Source organism: Onychostoma macrolepis, chromosome 06 (genome assembly GCF_012432095.1).
Source record: "Onychostoma macrolepis isolate SWU-2019 chromosome 06, ASM1243209v1, whole genome shotgun sequence".
Classification (NCBI taxonomy): domain Eukaryota; kingdom Metazoa; phylum Chordata; class Actinopteri; order Cypriniformes; family Cyprinidae; genus Onychostoma; species Onychostoma macrolepis.
The window spans coordinates 16894335-16915758 of NC_081160.1; the positions used below are offsets into that span (position 1 = coordinate 16894335).

General features: G+C 38.1%; 1 protein-coding gene across 1 annotated transcript in view; it reads left to right on the forward strand.

Moving 5' to 3' along the window:
* The window catches only part of LOC131542666 (unconventional myosin-VIIa), a 28079-nt gene that overhangs the window by 3540 nt on the left and 3115 nt on the right, over window positions 1-21424 (forward strand). Inside the window, exons 6-41 of the mRNA XM_058779557.1 lie at window positions 1707-1828; window positions 1932-2074; window positions 2170-2283; window positions 2619-2772; window positions 2871-2947; window positions 3037-3156; window positions 3246-3388; window positions 5013-5223; window positions 5378-5513; window positions 5605-5768; window positions 5906-6046; window positions 6119-6277; window positions 6995-7084; window positions 7166-7260; window positions 7337-7421; window positions 7514-7732; window positions 7838-8047; window positions 8142-8351; window positions 8460-8627; window positions 8827-9123; window positions 10136-10293; window positions 10381-10507; window positions 10636-10755; window positions 11149-11322; window positions 11414-11641; window positions 12335-12502; window positions 12606-12723; window positions 14583-14709; window positions 14829-14983; window positions 15086-15267; window positions 15400-15518; window positions 15602-15756; window positions 16030-16183; window positions 18979-19134; window positions 19903-20008; window positions 20286-20399. Coding sequence (XP_058635540.1) covers window positions 1707-1828; window positions 1932-2074; window positions 2170-2283; window positions 2619-2772; window positions 2871-2947; window positions 3037-3156; window positions 3246-3388; window positions 5013-5223; window positions 5378-5513; window positions 5605-5768; window positions 5906-6046; window positions 6119-6277; window positions 6995-7084; window positions 7166-7260; window positions 7337-7421; window positions 7514-7732; window positions 7838-8047; window positions 8142-8351; window positions 8460-8627; window positions 8827-9123; window positions 10136-10293; window positions 10381-10507; window positions 10636-10755; window positions 11149-11322; window positions 11414-11641; window positions 12335-12502; window positions 12606-12723; window positions 14583-14709; window positions 14829-14983; window positions 15086-15267; window positions 15400-15518; window positions 15602-15756; window positions 16030-16183; window positions 18979-19134; window positions 19903-20008; window positions 20286-20399 — 5419 coding nt within the window. The remainder of the gene's footprint in view (window positions 1-1706; window positions 1829-1931; window positions 2075-2169; window positions 2284-2618; window positions 2773-2870; window positions 2948-3036; window positions 3157-3245; window positions 3389-5012; window positions 5224-5377; window positions 5514-5604; window positions 5769-5905; window positions 6047-6118; window positions 6278-6994; window positions 7085-7165; window positions 7261-7336; window positions 7422-7513; window positions 7733-7837; window positions 8048-8141; window positions 8352-8459; window positions 8628-8826; window positions 9124-10135; window positions 10294-10380; window positions 10508-10635; window positions 10756-11148; window positions 11323-11413; window positions 11642-12334; window positions 12503-12605; window positions 12724-14582; window positions 14710-14828; window positions 14984-15085; window positions 15268-15399; window positions 15519-15601; window positions 15757-16029; window positions 16184-18978; window positions 19135-19902; window positions 20009-20285; window positions 20400-21424) is intronic.

The following is a 21424-nucleotide window of genomic DNA, read 5'->3' on the forward strand; positions in this document are numbered from 1 at the left end:
ACCAGTTAAAATGGAGAAAAGTTGACTCAACCTTTGTGTTTTGTGTTACACTGAGCATGGAGAAAAGAAAGAAGTGTAATGAGTTGTCTGTGGATTTGAGAGAAAAAATTGTGGAAAAACATGGACAATCTCAAGGCTATAAGTCCGTCTCCAGAGATCTTAATGTTCCTGTGTCCACTGTGCACAATATCATCAAGAGGTGTACAGCCCATGGCACTGTAGCTAACCTCCCTGGACGTGGACGGAAAAGCAAAATTAATGAAAAATTACAACGAAGGATTGTTCAAATGGTGGATAAAGAACCCCGATTGACTTCCAAACAAATCCAAGCTGATCTGCAGACACAGGGTACAACAGTGTCCGCTTGCATTATCCGTCGCCATCTGAATAAAAAGGGACACTATGGTAGGAGACCCAGGAGGACACCACTGCTGACACAAAGGCATAAAAAAGCAAGACTGGAGTTTGCCAAAACTTATGTGACAAAATCACAATCCTTCTGGGAGAACGTACTGTGGACAGATGAGAAAAAAAGTAGAGCTTTTTGGTAAAGGACATCATGGTACTGTTTACAGAAAAAGAAATGAGGCCTTCAAAGAAAAGAACACAGTCCCTACAGTCAAATATGGTGGAGGTTCAAAGATGTTTTGGGGTTGCTTTGCTGCTTCTGGCACTGGATGCCTTGACTGTGTGAACGGTATCATGAAATCTGATGATTACCAAAGAATTTTGGGGCACAACGTAGTGGCCAGTGTCAGAAAGCTGCGTCTCCACCAGAGGTCATGGGTCTTCCAGCAGGACAGTGACCTGAAACACACTTCAAAAAGCACTCAGAAATGGTTACAAACAAAGCGCTGGAGAGTTCTGAAATGGCCAGCAATGAGTCTAGATCTGAATCCCATAGAACACCTGTGAAGAGATCTCAAAACAGCAGACCTAGAGCAGTTTGCAAAAGAAGAAATGGTCCAAAATTCCAGTGGAGAGGTGTAAGAAACTCATTCATGGTTACAGGAAGCGATTTGATTTCAGTTATTTTTTCCAAAGGGGGCGCTACCAAATATTAAGTTAAGGGTGCCAATAATTTTGTCCCGTGCATTTTTTTTTTTTTTTTTTTTTTTGGGGTTCTGTGAGGAATTGTATCAGATTTGACTTTTCTTCTGTTTTTTTTTTTTTGGTGGTGTTCCAATGCAAGCAAACAAACAAACAAAAAAATAAACACATGAGTACTAAAACATTTGCAACTGCAACAATTTTCTGAGAGAAGGGTTGCATTCTCTGACAGAATTGCAAGGGTGCCGATATTTTTGGCTATGACTGTATACCCTTTTATAGCCCATTTCAAAGCATCTGTAGATGCAAACGTTATCAGTGAATAACCACCTATATTTTTCTTTCTTTACATTTCAAATACTTTGACACTTATTTTGCTCTTTGTCCCATTTTTGATGTCCTCAATTTCATTATATTGAAAAAGTGGCCTGAATATTCTTAAAAAGAGTACCTTTTTGAAGGGTTTGAAATTAACTGTTTCAGTTCATAGCAATATTGTACTGTAAATTGCAGGTTTTATGTGTTATAGGCAGCTGTACAAACACCCTGAACAAACTGGACCTGTATATCGGCAACTCCAAACATCTGTCATACATTCTGTCAGCATTATCTGTTTGATGTGTTCTGAGAGTGTCTATATGTGTTGTGTTTGTCAGTGGGGAGTCCGGAGCAGGAAAAACAGAGAGTACCAAACTCATGCTGCAGTTTCTTGCGGCAGTGAGTGGGCAGCGCTCCTGGATTGAGCAGCAGATTCTAGAAGCTAACCCTATCTTAGAAGGTAAAGATGTTTATAAAGAAACATAGAGGATGCTCCTGCATCACTCAACTTTGTAATTCCTCAGATAAGCAATTCAGTATTTACATCAAGTCTTATTTTGTAGCTTTTGGTAATGCAAAGACCGTCCGCAATGACAACTCCAGCCGCTTTGGAAAATATATTGACATCCACTTCAATAAAAATGGAGCAATCGAGGGGGCCCGCTTTGAACAGTACCTACTCGAGAAATCACGTGTTTGTCAACAGGTAAACCATCCTTATATGAGACTGTATAATGTGAAATCAAAATAAATGTCGAACTGCTTATTTGCCAAATAAATAATGGCATATTTTTGGCACAGGCCTCACAAGAGAGAAACTACCACATCTTTTACTGCATGCTCATGGGAATGCCTCCTGACCAAAAGAAGATCCTGTCTTTGGGACATGCTGCAGAATACAACTATCTCACCATGGTACTGATCATCATGAAGTCCATGCTCCCACGTTCTATGTGTATTTTACATTTGTTACAATAAAGTCATTTTGGAGTGAGAATGAACAGGTTGGATAAATTGAGATTAAAGTGATAGTTGTGCAACACAAAAGAAGATATTTTGAAATATGCTTCAGTGCTGATGTAAATGAAAATCAGTGTGGTTTGGACCCTCAAAGTTCTTTTGTGTTCCTTAAAAGAAACTCCGGTGTGGAATGAAATGATGATGAATAAATTAAACATTTTCTTTTTCATTTTTGGGTGAACTATCCTTCTAAGCATCATTACATTAAACATGATTATGTTGGCTTATAGGGTCAGTGCACTACATGCGAAGGACGGGATGACATAAAAGAGTACGCCAGCTTCCGTTCAGCAATGAAAATCCTGACATTCACAGAGAATGACACATGGGAAATTAACAAGCTTCTTGCTGCCATCCTACACCTGGGGAATATAGACTTTGAAGGTGAGTAGTAATAAAGAGACATAAACTAGAGCAAACCTTTCTGTTTTTTTTTAGAGGGAATGCTTATTTGAGCTTTATTTCCATTTTCATTATTTAAGAAACCATTATGAACAACCTTGAGAGCTGTGATGTTCTCTCCTCTACACATTTCAAAATGGCTGCACAGTTACTAGAGGTAATAATAATAATAATAAAAAAAAAATTTAGAAACCAATTTTGTCTGCGAGCAGCATGCTCAAGCCGATAGATCTGATTTTTTTGCAGGTGGCCCCAAATACCCTGGATGTGAGCTTGACACAACGCTCTTTGATGACCAACAGGGAGAGTGTGTCTAAACCTCTGACCTCAGCACAAGCAGTGGATGGCAGAAATGCCTTTGTAAAGGTTGTTCAACTGAATGTAGTTTCAAATACGGTTTAATTTCAGAACTAATACACTCCAGCATAGAGTTTTCATCATCTCTCTGTGTGCAGGCCATCTACGGAAGGCTGTTTTTGTGGATTGTGGAGAAAGTCAACAGTGCCATTTACAAACCTCCTCCTGATGACCCCAAACACGTCCGACTTTCGATTGGTTTGTTGGACATTTTCGGCTTTGAAAACTTCAACAGCAACAGGTTTGTCTTATGCATGTCGTCTTTCATGTCATAACAAAACATCTGTGGAACACAAAACATGGATTTTTGAAGAATATATAACCTGCTCTTTTCCTTTTAATTAAAGCAGAGGTGTAAAGTATTGGAGTAATTGTAACTAATTACTGTACTTGAGTATCTTTTTGGATACTTTGTAATTGTACTGAGTATCAAAGATATTAACAGCTTCTACTCTCGGTACTTCACTACATTTTTGAATGAGTATCTGTACTCTTTACTCCACTACATTTTAAATGAGTGTTGCAGTTACACATTACATTTTGCATGGTACCTAGCTTTTCTGCAGCAGTTTATTTCTGCTACAAAAGATGTGATATCGCCAACTACAGGGCACTGAAAGTACTATATCTTGTGCGTTTTGCCCTTACTCACTCAAACTCGTCAACAAGGCTACTTTACATGAATGCGAGCGCCTTAGCAAGTAGTTGTGAATCACAGGTGTTTTAGATATAAGGACATGACTGCAGTTGGAAATGAGGCTGAAACCAGCACATCCAGTGCAAGAAGACTTTGACTTTTTAATTTCATTTTTTAATTTTAATTTCTTTCTTTCTTTATTTTATTTTTTGCAATTTTGAGGTGTTCAGTTTTATATTGGTTTTAGAAAATAAATGTGATTGCTCTCTTCACAAATCAGCTCTTTCTTGTTTTTGTTGCATGTTCTCTATGCCTTGTCTTGGACTTTGTGACTTCCTGTCTCCTGTGGTGTTTGTATCTTATCTTGTTAAGCTTGTTAGCCTCCTATATATATATATGTGTGTGTGTGTGTGTGTGTGTGTGTGTGTGTGTGTGTGTGTGTGTGTGTGTATATATATATATATATATATATATATATATATAGCCCTAGTGTTTCTTTAGTTTTTTGTGAGTTGTTGAATTTAATGGTTGTCTGTTTGCCCGTCATTCTGTTCTTTGTTCCCTTTGGTTTTGGCTTATTGTTTGTTCTAGTTTTTCCATGAAATCCTTGCCTCTGCCTGTTTTCCCCAGCTTAATCAGAATACTCTAAGACTTTTACTCAGTTTGTTTTGGAATTGGTGACTTGTAACTTGTAGTGGAGTCATTTTCACTGTACTTTTACTCAAGTATGATTTTCAAGTACTCTTTACACCTCTGAATGAAAGTGAATGGAGACTGGGGCTGTTATACTCAAAAAACAAAAACACATCATAAACGTATAAAAAAAAGTTGTTTGCAGTCTTCAGTTGCCATATGATAGTGGTGTGACGAACAGACCAAAATAAGTTGTTGTTCTGTGAAAATTTTACTCCCTCTCACTGTAGATCTCATGATAAATATTACCCCATAACATGTGTCACGTCAAGTTTGAAATGTTAGTTACAATTGGTCACAAGATATGCGAGAACCAATAACGTTTGATGCTATTGACGCCCAACCAACTGATTTTAGGGCTGTAAAATAAACAAGTTTCAATAGATAAAATATATTAATGTAGCACATGACTCCACTTTCATTATAAATTCACTTTCATTAAATGGAAATGACTACAAGGATATTTTTCAAAAATTCACAGGGTTTAGAACTACATGAGGTGAACTATCTTAATCTTGTTTGTGATTTCCTGCAGCTTTGAACAGCTCTGCATCAACTTTGCCAATGAGCAGCTTCAGCAGTTCTTTGTGAAACACGTCTTCAAGCTTGAACAACAGGAATATGCCCGTGAAGACATTGTTTGGAACAACATTGAATTTAACGACAACCAGCGTACACTTGATGTTCTGGCCATAAAGCCTCTCAACGTTCTCGCGCTTATTGATGAAGAGAGTCTCTTCCCTAAGGTTCTAAAATATATTTGCTTTTATTTACAAATATAGGCTTTCTTTGATAATTCATAATCATGCAATGTGTGACTATTGATGTCTCAAAACTGCATATCTGTAATTAGTCTATAAATATTTATATACAGTTGTGAACAATTTACATTTTCTCCAGGGCACAGATGCTACAATGCTTAACAAAATGAATCAGGTTCATGCGAAGGGTGAAATCTACATGCCTCCCAAAAACAATCACGACACACAGTTCGGAATCCGTCATTTTGCTGGAATTGTCTACTATGACTGCAAAGGTAATACAGGCTATCAAAGTTCCTCAAGATGTACTTTCACATTAGTTTTTGGCTTTAAAAATATCTAAAATGAAATTTTCTGTGCATATAGGTTTCCTTGAGAAGAACAGAGATACTCTGAGTAATGATGTCATCCAGCTGATACACTCATCGTCCAATAAGCTACTAAAGCAGATATTTCACAATGAGCTCAGCACCACAGAGGCAAAAACTAGTTCCAACCACACTATCGTCACCCCAAAAAACTCACTTCGGGTATGTTAACACCAGCTAAAGGCGAATGTTGTACACTGGCATTTAGGTCATAAATACTATTTAAAAACTTTTATAAGTTATATCTAGCTGATAAAAGGCTTTTAATTTGCATTACCTTTGATTTGCTATTCCTTCAGCAAACAACAGATACAAAGAAACGTGTGCCTACATTATGTGGGCAGTTTCGTCAGTCGCTGGACTCTTTAATGAAGACTCTAACTGCCTGCCAGCCTTTCTTTATTCGCTGTATTAAACCCAATGACTTCAAGAAGCCTATGGTAAGTTCAGTTCATTTTCTCTGCCCATTGACTCACTTTTCTCTGTGACTAACCTTTCTGTCTTTGTTTCAGCTCTTTGACAGGGAACTGTGCATCCGTCAACTTCGTTACTCTGGAATGATGGAGACTATCCGCATTAGGAAGGCCGGCTATCCCATTCGTCATACATTTAATGAGTTTCTAGAGCGCTACCGTGTGCTGCTCAAGTCCAGTGTTTGTGACCCCAGAACTGTGAGAGATGCTTCTGTGTTGTTTGACATGAATTTAAGTGTTGCAGTGGTTTCTCTAATATACATTGGAACAGGTTTTGAAGGTTCTATATGCAATTTTAGCCGTTTTGCTTATGTTTGACACAGTCTGAATAAGACCAACCACATCAATGGCCATCAAAACCTCATCCAATATATGCCAACAATATATCAGCAAACACCAGCATATAAAGAGCAGAGAGGCAAAGAGCGCCCTCTCGTTGGCTTAAAAAAGGATAGGCCACTCTTTTGTTGTTATCTGCAGAGTTTAGGGCTCATTTCTGTGATCACATTTTGGTAGTAAGATCATTTTATGTGGTACCTATTAGTATTTCTGTCTTGATTTTCAGTTTCCTTTCTGCCTTGTTAACATTTGCTGATTTTAGGTTGTTGACTTTTTGCCAGAGTTTTGTGGATATGGGTGAGCCAATTCAGTAAGGGTAGCGGAAGTTAGCAAAATGGCTAAAATCTATTAGAGCACATTTATAAGTGTGCCAGTGTATTTTGCCATAAGACAAAATATATTTGTATTAAATAATATTAAATATATGGTCTTCTAAATTAAGCCTAAATATGCTTCAAGTAAATTTATCTTGTTTCAGTATTTTTTAGATGGAAAATGAGTAAAAAATGCTAATTAAAGAAGTACTTTTTTGCATTATTGCACCCGTTAATATTAATATTAACTGTAATATTGAAGGAGAGTGCCAAGCAATGCAGTGAAAGCATCTGCAAGAATGTTCTGACTGAAGAGGACTGGAAGATCGGCAAGACTAAAGTGTTTCTCAAGGTACTGAGGTGAATTTTACAGGTACCATTACAGCATTTTTAAAGTAGATCCATACTAACGTGACTCTTTTTTTTGCATCAGGATTTCCATGATACTGTTTTGGAACTGGCACGAGACAGGGCTCTCAATGAGAAGGCACTTATTATTCAGAAAGTCATGAGAGGATATAAACACAGGTAAAAAACTGAGGATAATCTCCCACATTTGTAGAGAAAGTTTTCACACATTGGTTACCAATTTGTTTTCTTGCAGGAAAGTGTTCCTTAGAAAGAGAAGAGCAGCCGTGACTATACAGAAAACCTGGCGAGGACACAAAGTCAGAAAACTTTACAGAGTGGTACGTTGTCCTGTAACGGCAGACTAACAAATTCTAAAAGTTGATAGTCATTGCTTGTACATGTATGTAGAGTGTCACTTGTCTTTCTGCAGGTCCAGCTGGGTTATGCCCGTCTGCGGGCTCAGGTGCGCTCTCGTCAGATGGCCTGGCAGTATAAACGGAAGCGACAAGCAACTGTTCTGCTTCAGGCTCAGACTCGAGGCTACCTGACAAGGAAGGAGTGGAAACGAAAGAGAGCGGCAGTGATCCTTCTGCAGGCTTACACCAGAGGAACTCTAGCCAGAAAATCTGTCAATAAGATGAAGAGAGCTGTAGGAAGTTTTCTGATGGATAGAATCACCATGTTTAGAGGACAGTTTGCTAAATATCTCAGGCTACATGTCATCTTCATCTGTTGCTGTCTCTGTTGTTTGCAGGCTTCCCTCTCACTTCAGGAACGTAGAGCAGAAGAACTTGCTGTTCTAGAGAGGCAAAGGAGGCTTGATGAAATTCTGCGGCAGAAAAAAGAGAGAGAGGCTGCTGAACAGTTGGAATCCATCACAGACCAGGAAATGGTGGATGATATCTTTGGCTTCTTGCCTAACATGGTTGGCGGACAGGAGGGCCAGGCACCTGAGGGCTTTAAGGTAAGAGATCAAACTTCTCAAAAAAGCATAATGTTAATGTTTGGATAGCAATAACACTAAAACCAAAAACTGCCTGGAAACGTTGTGTTTTTAGGACTTGGAGGGAAAGCGAGTGGTGCTTGAAGAGGTGGATCTGGATAATGCTCCAATGATGGCGATTCCAGAGGAAGACTATGATGATTTGGATGAGTACTCGTTCTCCAAGTTTGCTTCTATGGACTTCCAGGGTGCTGCCACACCCACACACATTCGCCAGAGATTACGTCAGCCTCTGCTCTACCATGAGGACGAGAATGATGTCATGGTAAAGCCACCTTTGACTTTGACCAACTTTTGGTTGATTTATGACAATGTTCTGATGTGTCACATTAACAGTAGGTGCTTACTACTGCTCTTCTCTTCTTCTCCACAGGCTTCACTAACAGTTTGGTGGATGATCTTGAGATTTATGGGTGATCTTCCTGAACCAAAGGCTCAGGGGGTCTCCAGAAGTGGGCCAGCCTTTGTAGAAGGCTCTCTTCAGAAGGATGTGGCCTCCAGACAGGATAGACGCCTCAGCCATATGGTGGGCCTGGACCAGGTGAGGAAGCTCCTTTTTATTACATATTTTACAGCTGAAAAAAACAACGGGTCAGACTAGCTGGATGGCCAGCTAAAAACCAACTTGGACACGCTGGGAGACCAGCTAAGACCAGCAATACAGGTCTTTTAGCAACTCAAAAAAAAAAAGGAGAAATCCTGCAGTCTTTTCTGAAAGTGTTGATGTCTCATTATTTCAGAGAATGAGAAATACAAGAAACTCCCCGAACAGGAAACTCAGTACAGTTCCAGAAGATGCTTCCCGCAACAGAAAGTCTTCAACTTTTACAGACATACTGGCCCGGAACAAAAAATCTGTCCAAGATGATGGTGTTCCAAGCCGCAAACTATCTGCCATACCAGAGCAGGGTCCAAAAAACAGAAAGGCTTCAACTTTCACTGACAAAATGTCTCGAAACAGAAGGATCTCCACAGCTCCTGAGGGGCCTCAATCCAACAGAAGAACCAGTAGAAAACCATCTGTTATAGCAGAAGAGGTGAGACACATTGCAAATTGGTCAATGATGTGACACTCATTATCTGATTAATTAAATGAGTAGATAGGAAAAGTGTGTGTGTGTGTGTGTGTGTGTATATATATATATATATATATTGTTGTAACGGTACGCGTATTTGTACCGAACCCTTTCGGTTTGGTTTCGCATGTGAAATTATGTGCAGTTTGCATAAAATTTCTTTTAAAATTTAATGTTGATCATTATTTAAAAATAAATAGTAATTAAATTTAAGTTTGGGTTAAGTTGTTAGGCCTAATTGTAACCTTCTAATGTAAAAGGGCTCTCTATAGTTTTAAACATAAGCTGAGGTAAGAAAATTTAAACTATAACTGAATGTATTTAAAGAAAGAGAAACTTGTTCAGTAAACCACTGTTTGTTTAAAAAAGAAAAGAAAAAAAGTTTAGTTTTTCCCCCTGCTGTACCGAAATCATAATATACATACAATTTTGTGTGTATAATTTATATATTTTTTTTTTAATTATTAGTTTAGATTATTTCTTAAGGTCATTTATTCTTATATCAAGTAATTTGACCTGTTTAAGACAAGATGCGTTTAGTTCAGGTTGTAAAAAGTCAGGAATTTATATCAGTTGATAATTGTTAAAAAAAAAAAAAAGTTTTATCTTGAAAATAGAGTTATTAAAATATGTGCAGTCACATGTATTTGGTGAAATAAAAATGTTACTTTTTACTTGATGGGTTTTACCACATTTTTAGAGAATTGAGAATATTGAAGCTGTTCTGCAAAATGGTATAAAAGTTTTTCAGAACCATATGAAACCAACATGAATACATTTCTAAGAACATTTCACGTGTTTGAAATTAAATTTTCATGAGTCTTTATTCCTTTTCTTATTTGTCAAAATAAAAGCAACATTAAAACAATTATTAAAAGGCAATGCATTACTACATTATTACAGCATATCTTAAATGCAACAAACAGATGAATAATGTATAATCTTTATAATCCCATTAACTCTTCATGTAAAGGCAGAGGATGGGACTGAAGTTCCCAGACAACCCACTGTGCAAACTATTAGCGAAGAAGATGAAATGAACGCAGATGGACTCACCCTGGACCGGCCAATGACATCTCTTGAAAAGTTGCATATCATTGTTGGATATGCCATTGTCAGACGTGACCTCAGGTTGTTAATTATTTAAAACCATAAGTCATCTATTGCTTAGTGGTCTCATGTTTCTGCTTCTAAGTCCTTAATATCTTTCATTGTTAGAGATGAAATCTACTGCCAGATCTGTAAGCAGCTCCAAGAGAACTCAAACCGCGGTAGCTTCTTCCGTGGCTGGATCCTCCTGTGCATCTGTTTGGGCATTTTTCCTCCTTCCGAGCGCTTCATCAAGGTGAATAAAGGACAGTCTTCCTTATTAAACTCTTTGATTCATGATTTCAGTATTTCTTTATGAAGTGATTTGTTTAAAATTGTCTATATATCATGTAGTCCTGAATGTGTTGTCTCATCTCCTCACAGTACCTGCAAAGTTTTCTTCGTTTTGGTCCTGTGGGATACGCGCCTTACTGCGCTGACCGACTGAGGCGCACTGTTGCCAATGGAGTGCGTGCAGAGCCTCCCAGCTGGCTGGAGCTCCAGGTAAAGACAGTTATGCCCCATTCACAAATACAGTGTTTTTGGACTGAACAACCTGCCATAGCTTTTCAAAATCATTGCTGCTAAAAATTAGATGCAGTTTGGACAAGGAATCAGTTTTCTTGTTGTTTAAAATGAAAGGGAAAGAATGTGTAAATAATGCTTTCAGGACATGAATCGTGTGTTCCAATGTTTCCATTGCTACTGCTCATTTAGATAAAATTATACACTTCTGAATATCATCATAATGATGGCAGCTCATTGAAAGTAATGACATTGTTGCAGTAAATGTGAGTATGTGAGAAACCCCTTAGGTCTTTATTCTCCTATGGTCCAGTAACAAACATCTACCATAGATTTGAAACTATAATTCATGCCCTCACTCTTTAATCACAGGCCACCAAGTCCAAGAAACCCATTGGCATCTCAGTAACTATGATGGATGGCAGGACTATCAGTTTGCCTGTAGATTCTGCCTCTACATCTAAAGAGGTCTGCCAAATGCTCTCACAGAAAGTCAAACTTCAGGACACATTTGGCTTCTCACTTTACATAGCTTTATATGACAAGGTATGAAGCCCTCACGCTCAAATTAAGAGTTTGAGTCAGATTTTCAGTATTATTAGAATTTAAAACATGGTATTGTGCTCCCTCTCTTTAGGTGTGGTCCCTAGGTAGTGGCCGTGAGCATGTGATGGATGCCATCTCTCAGTGTGAGCAGGAAGTGAAGAGGAAGGGTGGGCAGGAGCAACATGCCCCTTGGCGTCTCTTCTTCCGTAAAGAGATCTTCACACCTTGGCATAACTGCAGCCAGGATAACGTCAGCACAGACATTATCTACAGACAGGTCATCAGAGGCCTGAAATCTGGAGAATACCAGTGTGAGAAGGTGTGCTTAAGACCATGTCTGGTATCAGTTGACCAAAAAATGAAAATTGTCATCATTTACTCCCCCCTCATGTCATTCAAAACTTATATGACTTTCTGTCTTCTGTGGAACACAAAAGAAGGTATTTTAAAGAATGTTGTCAACCAAACGGTTTTGAATCCCATTGACTTCAGTAGATTTATTGACTTAAGAGAAAAATTCTATGGAAGTCAATAGGACCCGAAACCACACCAACATTCTTCAAAATGCCTTCTTTTGTGTTCCACAGAAGAAAGTCGTACAGGTTTGGAATGACTTGTGGGATAGTAAATGATGACAGAATTTTCATTTTGGGTGGACTATGCCTTTAATTTATTTGTGTACTTATTTTTTGGCAGTTATCTCAAAGTTTTTTAAAGGTGCATTCAGTAAATTTTCATATTTTGTGCTGATTAAAACAGCAGTCGTCATGGACTTGGACTTTCTAGCAGTATGAATTCAGCATCAAGCCAATTCAGTAGTTTTCCGTTACCAGTGCCAATGTAGATTTGTTTTACTCATAGTCAGACACAATTACTTTATCCAGTGGGTGAAAGAGTCCAATAAAAGGCGTTATTGAGATAAAATGAGTCATTTTTTGCTGATCTTATCCCACGGTAGTGAACCACATCGTGTCATTCATTCTACGGCATTTCACCTTTGTGTTTGTATCAGGAGGAAGACACTGTTTTGCTTGCAGCAAAGCACTTCTATGTGCAGTTTGGATCAGACATGAGTATGGAGAATACTAGGACTGTAGTTAAGGAGTGCATTTACTCCAAACTACTGGAGGCCAAGTCAGAAGAAAAGTGGACCCAGATGGTCAACACAGCACATGCGCAGGTACAGATGTTTCTATTATTGCTTATGTTAAAATAAACGTAATAATGCTTTCCACCTGTTTGAAAGTCAAAGCATTTTACAAGAATATGTCTCTTTTTGTTAGGGCCCATTAATAAACTCTCAGACCAAGTCTGATAAAGTCAAAGCAGAGGTGGTTGACTATGCTCGTCAAAAGTGGCCAATGTTCTTCTCCAAGTTTTTTGAAGTTGCCAAGTTATCTGGTATGTACTACATACTAAGATGAGTATTACACTACTGTTCAAAAGTTTTGAAAGAAATTAGTACTTTAAATACTTTTAACTATAAAAAATGACAGAAAAGGCCATTACAAAATTGTTTGTACATCTCTAAATAAATGTTTGTTTGAACTTTCTATTCATCAAAGAATCCTGAAAAAATGGTTTCCACAAAGCAGCATATTTGTTTTCAGCATTTATAACAAAATGTTTCTTGAGCACCAAATGAGCACATTAGAATGATTTCTGAAGTGTCATGTGATACTGAAGACTGGAATAATGGCTGCTGAAAATCAGCTTTGCCATCACTGGAATAAATTACATTTTACAATAAATTAAAATATAATAGTATTATTTTAAAGGGTTAGTTCACCCAAAAATGAAAATTCTGTCATTAATTACTCACCCTCGTGATGTTCCAAACCCGTAAGACCTTCGTTCATCTTCAGAACACAAATTGTTGAACTGAACTGAAATCTGAGAGCTTTCTGACCCTCCATAGACAGGAATGCAACTGACATGTTCAAGGCCCAGAAAGGTAGTAGGCCATTGATAAAATAGTCCATGTGACATCAGTGGTTCAACCGTAACTGTATGAAGCTACGAGAATACTTTTTGTTCGTCAGCATACTCTTGTGAAAGCGTGTCGAACACTGACATAGAAGAGAAGAAATTGTTGAATGAGGTTATTTTTGTTTTCTTTGTGCACAAAAAGTATTCTTGTAGCTTCATAAAATTAAAGGGATAGCTCACCCAAAAATGAAAATTTGATGTTTATCTGCTTACCCCAAGGGCATCCAAGATGTAGGTGACTTTGTTTCTTCAGTAGAACACAAACAAATATTTTTAACTCAAACCGTTGCAGTCTGTCAGTCATATAATGTCCATCAATGGGACTCACGGCTTTGAGAGAAAAAAAAAACATACACAGACAAATCCAAATTAAACCCTGCGGCTCGTGACGATACACTGAGGTCTAAAGACACGAAACAATCATTCTGTGCAAGAAACTGAACAGTTTTTATATTGTTTTTTTACCTCTGATCCGCCGCACAGTCCAACTGTCCTGAGCTCGTTCACACAACAGCTGGTGCGTGACGCGTCTTCTTCTTATATACTTAGATAGGTGGCAGCAATGCACTTATAAGTCTGCGATCCGCCATAAAGCAAGAAGACGCGTCACGTGCTGACTGTTGTGTGAACGAGCTCAGGACAGTTGAACCATGCGGCGGATCAGAGGTAAAAAACTATATAAATACTGTTCAGTTTCTTGCGCAGACCGAACGTTTAGTGTCTTTAGACCTCAGTGTATTGTCACGAGCCACAGGATTTAATTTGGATTTGTCTGTGTATATATATATATATTTTTTTTTTTCTCTCAAAGCTGTGAGTACCACTGACTGACAGACTGCAACGGTTTGAGTTCTACTGAAGAAATAAAGTCACCTACATCTTTAATGCCCTTGGGGTAAGCAGATAAACATCAATTTTTCATTTGTGGGTGTACTATCCCTTTAAGGCTGAACCACTGATGTCACAGACTATTTTAATGATGTTCTTACTACCTTTCTGGGCCTTGAACGTAGTAGTTGGAGTGACATGAGGGTGAGTAATTAATGACAGAATTTAAATTTTTGGGTGAACTGTCCCTATAAATTGTACTAATATTTCACAATGTTACTGTCAAATCAAATGCAGGCTTGATGAGAAAAACAGACTTCTTACCAACCCCAAATTTTCTGAACAGTAATTGTACATTGCAAATGACATAATTTCCACAACTAATGCAGAATAATGAGCAAAAACTTGATAAATGAGATTAAATTTGTCATTTCAATATTCAGGTCCTCCTCTACCAAAGAGCAAGTTCATCTTTGCCATTAATTCAAGGGGAATAACATTCCTAGATGAACGAGAAAAGACTCTCTTGGTGCTGTCTTACCCAGAGCTCACCGGGGTCAACGCTATCAGGTGAGTTGGACACCATCATTCAAAAGGTTAAAATATGATATTTTTGAATTGAATAAATACATGATACCTTCCCAAAAATATGTAAATTCCCTATATTCTCCCTGCATCGTCTCCTCCAGAGAAAGGAAATGTGTGTGTTTGCTGACTCTGAAAGGAGACTTCACACTGAATGCAATCACGGCCACCGACATCTCAGATCTGGTAGCCTTGTTCCTGGCAGGCCTGATACAACGTTCACAATATGCCGTGACCCTACAGGAGGTTAACAGACAAGGTCAGAAGAGGAAATATGCTGTATACATTTTTTATTTGATTGTTCATGATCTATGATTTGACTTGTTTTTGTCTAATGAAAAATGGTTTGGATGTTTTCAAGATGATAAAACATTTCTCAGCTTCAAGAAGGCGGAGCTCATCTACCTCATTAAGGATGATGAGTATTCTGTTGACCGCGGCTGGTTGAAGGGTAAGAATGAGCGGACAGGAGAAATTGGTGCAGTCCCAGCAGATGCTGTCTTGATTCTTCCAACTCTTACGAAGCCGACAAATGAAGTCCTGGTGAGAACTTGAATATGTTTTTTCTATGGAGTTCTAAGTTCTTTAGATCTGTAAAGGTCTATATATTATGGGATATTTGTCATAGTTGTGTTGGTAGCTAATGCATTCTGACTTTTTGCTCTGTTTTTAAAGAGCCTGATCAGCTTGTCTCCAGATCAAAAAAAGACCATCATAGACAACACTGTAAAAGGAACCATGACTGAAAGAGTGGCTCCTTCAACTCTAAAAGATTTCTCTGTTGAATATTTCAGGTACTTGCAGCAAATGTTTGACTAAATTCTTAAGCGTTTCAGAAGCAAACATGAATGACCTGTTGTTTTTGTCATTGTCACAGGCAGCCCATCAAAGATGTCCACAGACAGGTGATCTCTAAGAATGCAGCACCTGAGAGGCTGTGGGCCAACTCCAGGGAACCCATCAGACAGCCCCTGCTGAAGAGACTGGTGGGCAATCCAGATTTAAGCCCACTAGCCTGCAATGCCTTCACTGATATCCTTTGCCACACATATTTAAGCCTTTATCATTTATTGCACTCATATCTTTGAACATTGCTTATTGCCACAGTAGCAGTTGAGCCCTTATATTTACCAAATACATTATCTAAATGTAATAATGCGTAAAGCTGTAGAACATGGCAGCTGTTGTAGTTTGATATAGGGTTACATAAGCATTGATCCATAAGTGAAACTTACCAGCTAACCTGGTTATCCAGGTAGGATACGACCAAGGATAGTGCTGATTCCTTGACTAAATGGTGTGCACCTATTCTGAAGTACATGGGTGACTACCCCACGAGACAGATCCAGAGCCCCATGGAACTCACAGACCAAATCTTTGGCTCACCTACAGAAAATGAGGAGCTCAGAGATGAGATCTACTGTCAGATCATGAAACAAATGACCAGCAATAACAACCGGTAAACAGCATTACATGCTCAAAGTCAACACTGCATTGTCTGTTGAATGCCTGTACACTACCACACAAGTTTGGGGTCTGTAAAGAAGTCTCTTATGCTCACCGAGACTGCATTTATTTAACAGAAATCCAGTTAAAAAAACAGTAATAATGTAAAATATTAATGTTACTCCAGTCTTCAGTGTCACATGATTCTTCAGAATTATGTGCTGATTTGGTTTTCAAAAAACATACTTTTTTATAAGAGACTGTGATGCAGTTTTCAGGATTCTTCGATGAATAGGAAGTTAAAAAAACAGCGTTTATTTGAAATGGTAATCTTTTCTAACCTTAACATTATATACTATGTAAGATGTATTTTATTCATATTTTATTAACATTATAGATTCTTTACTGTCACTTTTGACCAATTTTATGCATTTTTGTGGAATAGAAGTATTAATTTTTTTTTTTTTTTTAGATGTTTCTGACCCCAGACTTTTGAATGGTAATGCACATTCAAGCAATAAATAAGAGTAATATCTAGTGCTGTCAAATGATTAATTGCAATTAATTTTATCCAAAATAAGTGTTTACATAATGTGTGTACTGTCTATTTATTATGTATATATAAATACACACACATACAGCATATATTGAAAAACATATGAAAATATTTACGTGTATTTACATGTATATATTTATATTCATATAATTTATATCATATATATATATATATATATATATATATATATATATATATATATAAACGTAACATTTTTCTTAAACATGCATGCATGTGTGTGTATTTAAATATTCATAATAAATATATGCAGTACACACATGCGATTGGATGCGATTAATCATTTGACAGCACTATAATATCTGTTGAAATCATAATCACTTGTGAACTTAATACAAAGATGAGTCAGAGGCACGGTTTCTCAATAGCTCTGTATAGTTTTCCTTTTGGGATTGTAGTTGCACCTAAGTCAGCTTGCCCTTAATAACGGTGAGGGGAACTATGCAAACTTTAACCTCTTTATCCTTCAGTCTTTTTTCTTTTAATAAGCTGCTGCTTTTTTAAAGGGGTCCTATTATGCTCTTTTACAAAGCCTTGATTTTGATTAGGGGGTGTACTAGAACATGCTCTCATGCTTGGTGGTTCGAAAATTGCATTATTTTTCACATAATTTACATTATTAAAATACCTTACTCCCCCGCCTGGCACAAACAGCTCGATCAGTTCCGGGTTTGATGAAGGCCCGCCTTCCAAAAAACAAAATGTGTTGTGATTGGTTAGCTGTCCCAGTGCGTTATGATTGGCGAACAGCTTTGTTTCAGTAGTTTCAGTACTGCCCCGCCCCTTGCCAAAACAGCAAGTTCGTCAATGTTGCCATATCAATTCAGACCCCCGAGAATATTGAACAAGAGGATGGCGCAGAACCTTTGCACGCGCGGATATTGCAAGACATATTAAAGTGGTAAAGTTGTTGTTTTTTGGCTAAATCACGTTTTAGATAGGATGTCAACAACAGCTTAAAAATAACTACATTTACTACAGATAAGTGCAAAATATAATATGCTTATTGTTCTTTAATTCTAACATTATAACATGAATTGCAGTGAAACTGTTATACAGTTGAATTTATTTATACCATAGTCCCACAGTCTTGTACTATTTGTGGCAGCATATATATGTAAATTAATTCTCTGCCAGCGGGAGGCGCTGTTGGAGCGGGAGAGAGCAAGGTTTCCACGGTAACGCTGTACACAAAGCAGAGCTCCGCTCACAAACGCTGCTTTATCAGACATTACATGCAAGATGAAATGTAAATGACATCCAGAATTTTCTGAAAACAGTCGGTTTCCATCAGAAATACAGTGATATAAAAACACCCGCACCGGGTTTTGATTTTGAAACGTGCAGTGCTCAACGAAGCTTTCTCCCCACCCGCCAACCATTCGAATTTCCGTAGGCTGTATTTATTTGAATAGGCGCACTTTAAGCGGCGCTGCGCAGAATGGTCAGTGTATGACATCAAAGTACCACCAGAGCCATTTGAAAGGATCCATCTGCTCTCTTATCACTCTCGACTCGCGGTGATATCACAATACAGGAAAACAACTTTGTAGTTTAAATGAGCCGTTCGCTGTAGTTCTTAAAAAGGGATTTTTTAAAAACGAAATATCTCCCTTTGGAGTGGACTTTGAGATTTGTAACGTTGTAGATCTTTCTATGCCCAAACATACACATACACACTGACTGAAATTCAAAAACTGAAAGAAAAAAGAAAAGAAAACCTTAATAGGACCCCTTTAAGTTTGATCTTTTAACCAGCTTATAGGTCTAGAAGCTTTAGATCACTGGTAGGCTGTATAGTTAGTTTCAATACATCCAGTCTTTAAATTTCATTTTCAGCACAGGACCAAACAATCATACTTTACAGAGTTTCAGGTGACAATGTGTTTTATCATTATGAAATTAAATAAGCAATGAGCATTTCAGAAAAAAAAAAAAAAAAAATTGTAAACTTTCATGTTAGAAACCGTAAAACCTACTACATTGAATTAGTAAGGCAAATAATTAATTCAATTCAGCGATTCCTCTGTCTGCTGTACAGGAGAGTCAACAAGCAGCAGGTTCATTGAACTGATTCATTGTTTCACTCTTAGACATTAGATAGTCTGTGAAACATGCAGTTTATGGTATATATGCCATTTCAGATGCTATGTTTATAATTACATTAGTTTATAATAAATAAATAACTGTTACGTTATTATGGTTAACATGTATAAATGTTCTTTCTCAATCAGGTACAGTGTGGAGCAGGGCTGGCAGCTGCTGTGGCTGTGCTGTGGTCTCTTCCCTCCCAGTAACTCTCTGCTGAAACATGCTCAGCGTTTCATTGAGACACGCAAACGAGAGCCATTGGCCACAGACTGCCTCCGGAGACTGCAAGGGGCTCGGAGGTATGGCCAGTATTTCACAACATATGTTTAAACATTTTATTTCAACCCAAACTTTATCATTACAAATGAAATCACATTGCTTTATGGGTATAACAACAGGAAGAAATGCGATCATGTGAGTTCAGTTAAAGAATCACTAAAAGTCACTGTATAAAAGCTTATGAGAATAAAGCCTGTATTGCTTTTTACTCTTTGAACTTTGGCTGGCTTACCTGAGAGCCATAACCTACTGGAGCTCATCTCAAACAGCATGTGTGTTATATTACTGGACTGATATAAAGCATGATTAGATAAACACCCTATTAGCAGTCGATAACAGTTTAACATGTTGAAAACAAGCTTGGCTTATTTACATGTTCTAAAACAACTTTGCATATGACAGCCACTTAACACATGCTTTCATATTTAATATAATGTAATCAAAAATGATTGTTTCTAGGTACTAGTAATTCAGTCTTTTAAAATCACGCACTGTTTCACACTATCAGCGCAGCAACACCTCTCCTTTTAGCAAGCTAACCTTTGCCAGACTGGTGCAAATGCCAGGAAAGTGTCAGGACTGAGTGATTGGATAGTACAGAATTTACAGCGGCTTCATCTGCTGTTGCAACTGTTCAAAGACTTCCACATTTGGGAAACACTACTGTAGCCCTATAGTTGAAATGGGTCCACAAGCTGGGTCACAGATGACGAGAACTACATTGTTGATTTGGTGAGCTAGTATGTTTACTGTGTGTAAGATGACATTTGTCATTGTTTTTGTGCTAGAATGGAGCCCAGAAAGCTTCCACCTCACCAGGTAGAGGTTAATGCAATTCAGCAGAACAGCACCCAGATCTTCCACAAAATTCAATTCCCTAATGACTCTCAAGAGGTAATGCAACACACAGTGCATGGATCAACACACTTTTTTTTCTGCTCCCCAGTCAGGCACTAGTGCACCATCTTTTTATTTATTTAATTTTCTTTTGAGCCCTACAGTAGTTGTTTGCACCTCAATAACTTTTATAATGTTCAAAATGGTGAAAATAATAGCAGTTGAATAAACATGAAATCTAGTCAATTTGCTGCCAATGCCAGTCATGCATTTTATTCATGGAATATACATCTAGTGTCCCTGAAATTCTTTTTTTTCTCACCCTTCCGGACAGAATTTTGAGGTGGCATCCAACACCAAGATAAAAGACCTGGTCCAGACCATTGCTAATAAACTCATGTTGTCCTCAGCTGAAGGTTTCAGCCTCTTTGTGAAAACTCCTGATAAGGTTTGTACCCGGGCTACCATGACTTATATTTAACAGTCATGGCTGTAAACACATATTCAGGATCTTAAACCAATAGTTTAAGAACTGACCTTTTAAAAATCATATATTGTTAGATCTTACATTTACATTTAGTCATTTTGCAGATGCTTTTATCCAAAGCGACTTACGACTTACTAAAGTCTCAGGCATTGTTCAAATAAGTACATGCTAGCAAGGGAAGGAATAAATAAAGAGAAAGAGAGTGTTTTTTTTTTTTACGTTTAGGATGAACTCTAGTGTCGAAAGAGATGAGTTTTCAGTTGTTGCTTGAAGATTGACAGGGATCCAGCACTCCGGATAGGGGTGGGAAGATCATTCCACCAGCCAGGAATGGTGAACGAGAATGTTCTGGAGAGTGATTTAGAGCCTCTCTGTGATGGTACCACGAGGCGTCGCTCACTAGCACATCTCAGACTGCTTCTTAGATTCTTAATAGTGAGTGCAAGTAGGCGGGTGCTGAGCCTGTGGTTGTTCTATATGCAAGCATCAGTGACTTGAACTTGATGTGAGCTGCGACTGGTAGCCAGTGCAAGGAGATAAAGAGAGGTGTAACATGGACTCTTTTGGGCTCGTTGAAGACCAGTCGTGCCGCTGCATTCTGAATCATTTGTAGAGGTTCGATTGTGTTTGATGGAAATCCAGCCAGAAGAGCATTGCAATAGTCCAGCCTAGAAATGACAAGGACCTGGACGAGGAGTTGTGCAGCATGCTCTGTCAGAAAGGGCCCGATCTTTCTGATGTTGTGTAGTGCAAACCTGCAAGATCGAGCAGTCTTTGCAATGTGCTCTTTGAAGGTAAGCTGGTCATCAAAGATTACACCAAGATTCCTGATGTTTGTTGGGGTAATTGTTGATGAACCTAACTGGATGGTGAAGTCATGCTGTAGAGTTGGAGTGGCAGGGAGGACAAGAAACTCAGTCTTTGCCAGGTTGAGCTGTAGGTGATGTTCTTTCATCCATGCCGAGATGTCCGCCAGACAGCCTGAG